This window comes from Conger conger, chromosome 4, assembly GCF_963514075.1.
Source record: "Conger conger chromosome 4, fConCon1.1, whole genome shotgun sequence".
Lineage (NCBI taxonomy): Eukaryota > Metazoa > Chordata > Actinopteri > Anguilliformes > Congridae > Conger > Conger conger.
The window spans coordinates 56515696-56522842 of record NC_083763.1 but is presented as its reverse complement, the minus strand read 5'-3'; the positions used below and the strand labels follow the sequence as shown (position 1 = coordinate 56522842).

The 7147-nt window shown below is 38.1% G+C and overlaps 1 protein-coding gene across 1 annotated transcript in view; it reads right to left on the bottom strand.

Annotated features, from left to right (window-relative positions):
- Positions 1 to 639: 639 nt before the first annotated feature.
- The window catches only part of vtg3 (vitellogenin 3, phosvitinless), a 55861-nt gene continuing 49353 nt past the window's right edge, over positions 640 to 7147 (bottom strand). The window contains 1 exon segment of the mRNA XM_061238999.1: positions 640 to 824. Within this exon segment, the coding sequence (XP_061094983.1) occupies positions 640 to 824 (185 nt within the window).

Here is a 7147-nt window from a genome sequence, read left to right as displayed (position 1 = left end):
TGGAAGTATTCTAGAGTTTGAAAAGAGTAATCAAATCAAATACATTTTACATTTTGAAAATGTATTAGACTTTCATGATAGTGTGTAAGCTGTTTAGTTTGTTTCTGCAATTTGTAAGAATAATAGAGGAGAAGGTGAGCTGGATACACCAGTGTCAAGACCGGTTTGGCCTTTTTAGCTTTCATTTATGTGGTTTGTGGTGATAAAATTTCCGCTTAATGTTCCCATTTTTAGTCGAAATTGCTGTGTTTTGTTGGCCAGAAGCATTTGCCCTATATTCACCTTCGCAAATTAATATTGAGTTACAGAAAAAAAAACATTTGATACCTACCAGTGGTCCGGTTCAATCCTAAGGGGAGGTGCTGTGAGTCAAAAAAAAAAGTGGAATGAGGAGGAGGTGCAATAGGAGGTAAAGGGCAGTCAGGGGCAGATTAACCTTTGAGTCCGGGGACTGAGCTGTCACCCGGCAGCGTAGCCATAAGATAAATTTGTTGGTTGTCCTTGTGACAACAGGACAAAAGTAGCCCTCATTACACCCCTGTGGAGGAGGAGGTGGCCAGACGGCTGAGAGCAGCAGAACGGGAGGATGAAGCAGGGAGAGGCAAAGGGAAAAGGTGAGAAAAGCAAGGAAGCTGTGACTCAGCCTCCTCTGGTGCCTTCATCCGAGGAAAGGTGTGAACTAACCCCTTCCTCCGAGGATGAGGCGGTGGTGGAGGCGGTAGCTGTCACACAGCGGACATTGATATAGAGATACAATCGTATGATGTCCGTGGATGCAAAGGGAGCGTGGTACGGTCTGAAGGAGGGGAGAAGGGGCTGCTTCCCTACACAAGGGGAAGAGAGGAAGCAGCTCCTTCGCATGCTGCTTCGCCTCTGCCTCAGGAGAGACCAAGACCAGAGCAGCTCTTCCTCACATGTTTTGTCATCATAATTATATAAATGTGCGATATGGTTCTGATAGTGCCAATAACGCAGATATGAACCGATTAGTACAGTTTTAAATATCACCAAACATTGTCAGAAAGAATGCAGAATTTAACATATTTTGTAAAAAAAAAAAGAACATTAATCACTTAGACTTTACATGTAACTATAATGAATCTGTAGAATGAGCCCTTGAATTTCCGTCAGACTGGGTAACTTTCGGTAACACTCTATTTGAAGGCTCCTACATACATGTAAGAGCTACGTATATAGCTCCGTCATAAGCACATACATAGCACATTCATAAGCGCGACATAAGCACTTATGTCAATGACCTCAAATAGGCATATGGTGTGTTTTGTCAACATTGTTGCAGCAAGTGACATTACCATGACATGCCATGTGAACTGGCACAAGATCCTTATGTTAGTTATTAACATAAACACTTTATGTGTTTATGTAGTGCTTATGAAGGATGGTACACAAAAATCAATGCACACAATGTCATTGCCAAAGACTTCTGAAACTTGGAATTAATGATGCCACATTTTACAAGAATTTCTAAATCCAGAGAGACAACCGAGTGAAATAGTCAATAACATGTCCCAAAGTCCTTAAGAGCAAATCCTCAGGCCCTGATAGACCTACCTGGAATAAATAGCTGCAGCAACCATTTTCACAATTGTTTTATCAAACATTTTTGTTACCTATCTACATTAGATAAGTCCTTCTTAGTTCAGTTTAATGCTTAAACTACAGGAAAAATGTTTTATTGTGTATATGCAGTAGACATTTCGGCCTAATTAAACAGCGAATCTCTCTCTATGCTGCCATCCCACAGGAATCTGGATAATCTGTGTGTGGGTGACTGAGTCTTTCATTCTTTTCTTGCCAAAATCAAAGCCGGATACTGGCAGTGCATTTCTAGTACTTTCATAGGAACAGTTTAGAAACCACAATTTTACAAACAGCATAATGGATCCACCTCCATGCTTCATCGTTGGCAAAGTGTTCTTCTCTACAAAGGCTTCACCCTTTTTTCTCCAAACATACTTTCTTTGGTGGCAGCCAAAAAGTTAAATTTTGGTTCTGTCAGTCCAAAGCACCTTGTTCCAAATGCTTCAGGCTTTTCAATGTTTTCGTTTGCATACTTCAGACGCTTAATTTTGTGTTGAGGTCTTTCGTTCTGGCAACTCTGTCATGTAGGTTTTCATTGTTTAAAACATGTTGTATTGTTTTCCTGTGAACAGCTAGACCTGTGTTTCCTGTTCTTTTTTGCAGCTCTTTTGCAGTGATATGTGGGTTCTTCTGAACATTTCTCACCAGGTCTCGAGCCATTCTATCAGAAATCTTTCTTGGTCTTCCAGACCTTGCCTTGACTTCAACTGTTCCATCTGTCTTCCATTTTCTAATAATGTTTCAGACAGTGGAAATAGGTTGTTTGAAACATTGAGAGAGTTTTTGTAACCTTGTCCTTCCTGGTGGAATTGAGGAACTGTTTAGGAGCCCATGGTTGTTAAAACCAGACAGAACAGCCAGCCACTGCAGTTGGATACTTCAGAAGGCATGGAGTTACTTCAGAATTAAAAGTTAAGTCCTGGTATCATTGAAGACCTAACAAGTAAATCACCTGGGTCTGGACCTTAGTATTCATCTTTTTAAAAAGTAACAATCCAAAAGAATAATCCAAAAGGGTTCCCAAACTTTTGCGCAGGGCCCTCTTCCTTTTTGTATAATTTATGAACAGTAGAAAATGAAAATAAAAAGCAATCTCGCTTTAAAATTTGCGGAAAAGTCTCATGTTTAACTTTATACCATTCTGAGTTCAGGTTTGCTCTCGATCACGTACAGATTCATTGCAACAGACATTTTAATTATGTGTGGCCAAATTTTGGCACCCCACTGTAAGCCTTGGAAACAAAGTGTGCAGACTCTTTAGACAGCCAATGACTTAAATTAAGCACTTAAGTGCAAGAACACATCAAAAACCAGCAGGCACAGCAGTCCTCCAGGATTTTCAGTTTGAGATCCCTGCCCTAACCAAATGGCTGCTGAATTTATAAAAGGCAGCTTATGGCTCATGACCCCAGATTCTGCCCACCCAGCAGATATGTACGGAGAGAGTTTTACAACCTGCCAAGCATAGCAAATAAAGAACAATATTTACTTAATTAAAATCCCTAATCCTAACTCACCCTATGTCCTATGTTTCTGTATTATTATATTGTATTCCAATTTATTTTCACAACAAATAGCCAGATGTAGCCTCTTGGGTTCAATACGTGTTTTGCCACATATCAACAATAAAAGATGAAGGGCTGTGGTACAGTGATGAGACAAAGATATACCCTCTATGGTTTTACAGACTTTATTATGGTTCAACTAACCCTCATATAGTCTGCAGTAATATGTAATATCAGAGTATATATGAAGACATAACCAGGACATACCATGATGTGTTTACTACCAAGATTACTGAGCAGTCTATCTTGCTCTTAACCCCTTCTGAGCCATTGTGGGGCTTTTTGGCATTCATTCCGTTTTTAACAATGCAATTTTCATTCACTAATATATACAGGATATACTGTTTGAAAGCATTAAAACTTTTGTATAACCTATTTTAAGATGCTGTAGCTTTATTTAGTACAGATATAAATGTATATTATAATGAAATTCCTGAATCATCCATGCAACCATGGGAATGTGATTATTAGCATAAAAGTGAATCATCCAATACAAAAGTGAATGAAATAATATTAATCAGATGCAGGATACTATGCAGTACTACAGAATGCAATTGCCATTTGGAATCGACACTAATTCATTCAGTGTTTATAGCATGACAAACAAAAGCAAACTGAATTTGCTGTTTGTTGCAGTCTATTACTTCTGTCAACAGTAATTCATAGACAATATGCCATTTTAATATTTACAACATAATGAGGGAAGCCTAGCCATATTGTGCATACAAGTAATTGAAATTGATGCATAAAAGATAGCAAGGAAAGCTTCAGGATTTCAGTAATAAGCAAGCACATGGTTCCTTCACAGGTTGTGGAATAACCATCTGTTACATTTTTAAAATTAGCCACTGCAGTTTTTGCCTGAGTCACACATATTGGTGCTATGAATAAATTTGTTTCAGAGCCAAGTCACAAGAAATAGATAAAAACTTGCTATTAGATTTTAACCATGTCCCATCACATATCTCCAGACAAAGAAAATAATGATACAGTATATTATACCTGTTCATACATATTCAAATAATATATTTAAGGAAACACTTAAAAGCATGACAAATATTAATAGTGCTCTAATAGACCAAATGCAGTTACTTTCAATCCCAGTTCCTGGAAAGCAATTCAGTGAGTCAATACAGTACTGTGTCTTCATGCAAACATGAAAATATTTATGGAGATCTGGTGCAAAAAATACAATCCAAGCTTAATTTAACTTGAATTCCGGAAGGCCTTTGGTCCTGTTTTGTTTAACAAGGTCAAGGCTGAAGAAACAGCTTAAGTATTATAACACAAGTCTTAACTATTTATTTGCAGAACATTTTGAAAACAAACCTGAACTCAGTTGAACACATCTGCAGTTCACAGCACAAAACAAATGATGTTCTATGTCTATAACTAGCAATTGTATATTGTCACAATAAAACAAAATAATAATTCTCCAGAGGCTGTTTCCTCCATATTATACAACCAAACAGGTTTAACTCAGTTCAGCTGTGTTTTATCATGCCATGTATTTCTTCACAGTGACTTGTGGGATGGTATGTGTATTTTTTATCTGAGAGGCATGTTTTCCCTCTGCTCCAGGGGATCATTTTCATTGCGTTATATTGTTCGTATTCCTCATGCCAGCACTTGGTGTTGTTTATTTACACTGAGTGGGATATAATCCTAGGTCTAAAAACACCTGAGGTGTTTCCTTTTTCATCCCAGCACAGGCGAGTAGATTCATTTGCGTCTTTTCCATGACACTGCCCTCAGTGTTTAATGGCACAGCTGAAACCATTTCCAGTCTCTCAAGATTAAGGTCTACATATGCATCATTTGTCACACTGTCATTCACTGATCTTATTCCCAGCATAACCTAGAAAGCAGAACGACCGGAGGGTCTTTTGTATGTGCGTGGGAGGGGGGAGATCACATAGAAATGTAAGAAATGCATTCAATTCAATCGAGATATTCTTTGGCTTCTCCAGGAAGGACATAAAAACATTTCTTTCATCAGCATTCCAGTACTGTGAATCCATGTAAAAGAAAGCACTGACTATAAAAGCAGATATTTATCGGTTGGGTATTTTATGGAAGTGCTGATATCCATGGAGGGGGGGGGTTGGGGGGGGGGGGGGGGGCGGGCGCAGATGACAAATACATGGCATCCTCATTTTGCTTGTTGGTGTGACACACTACTGTGGCCAGTGACTAGCAGATGGAGTCCACAGCAGGAGACAGAGTGTACTCTCAGTCCCATGGTGACTGCCTGGGTCCAAGCATGGAAGACAGCCATGGTAATTAATCCATCTCCAAATTTTAATGCGCAAGACTGGGCCTTTAAACAAAAAAAAATCCTTGTGTCTTCAGGGGGTGACTTGTAACACCTTTCTTTTTTCTAAACTTGTGAGAATTATTGGTCTCTGTCACAAAGAGAAGAAATTTTAAGCATAGAAAATGGACTTACTGTGTATCAAAATACTTGTCAATGTCTGCCATTGCAATGATCAAAACTATTTTGATAATGGCTGGGTGTTTGTGTTTGTCACAGAAGTCACAGCAGTTACAGATTCCACTCTATTTTTTAGCACTTCTGTGTCTTTCCCTATTTTTAGCAATTTTGTATGATTTGCACTGGCCTAAGAATTTTAGCCAAGTTTATTACTGAAGGCTGGGAGAAACATAGCGTGAGAATGTATACAGATACACTGGGATCTACTTGTCAGTTGTTCCAAACAGATGTTTGATTGCCCCCATCAAAAGGGTTGATATGGAGTGCTCTTTGTCCTGGTACGGTAACCTTGTTAGAGATAGGCACTCCATCAAAGACTCAAACCTCACAACATGTTGTATCAAAACAATCTTTATAGAAAGACACATGGACACATGTTAACATGTTATTATTTTATGCAACAGGACATGTCCCAATGCAGTTTGAGCATGATCTGTTTCTAACAGTGACCTGTAAAATCAAAGGCAAAAAAGCATGATCTTTCTTTCCAAGATAGACCATAGTAATCAAATGCAGCAGTCTAATGCATTTTATTTTCCCTAGCAGCATCTGTCTGCTTATTTTATTTTAAATTTCAAGCAGTGGTCACTTTTGTGCCTATTACTGTGAAATCTATTAGTTCATTTAATAAGTTATTGTTTGAAAACATTGATCTCTGCAGCTTTTCAATTTTCTGCGTTTTTCTACTTTGCCATGACTGCTCCATGACTTCAGCCAATATTTTCAGTGACAAACACCATCCTTAACTATGATCATTGTGTATCATTTATCCAAAGTGACAGCAGGTTGCAAATTCATAGCCAACAACAAACATAGCATAATTGCCGGTTTTCATGATGTGAATCCAAAACTTAGTGATGATATAATTACATAATTTATCAAGATCATTTCAGGTGGTTAATTTTTATTACTGATGAAGGTTTTAAACTTAATGAAATAACCCCCAAATTGATTCAGACAGGTTTCACAGAAGCAATCTGATGGGGCATAACATAACACAAGCTCTTTTCTACTTCACTGCCTTTATGACTCATTATAATACTTTTGTAGCTTGACTTTTCAACAACCATGTTATACTTTACATGTCAATGAAGATTGTGGATGAGATGCTGCAAAAGATAATTATATACTTGGTGTATATACAGGAAAATACCTGACCTAATTTGTGTTTTCCTGTGATATCAAGTGTTTTTTTTGCTTCACAGTTTCATATTGTATTTAGCTGAGGTCCATATATGCAGTCACTGAGCACTTTATTAGGAATACTATACTAATACTTGGTAGGGCCTCCCTTGCTCTCAAAACAGCCTCAATTCTTCTTGGCATGAAGGCATTCTTTTGAGATTTTGTTGACATGATTACATCACACAATTTCTGCAGATTTGTCAGCTGCATATTCATGCTGCGAATCTCCTGTTCTACCACATCTCAAAGGTGTTCTATTGGATTCAACACCATTGTCATGTTGATGAAACCAGTTTGAAAT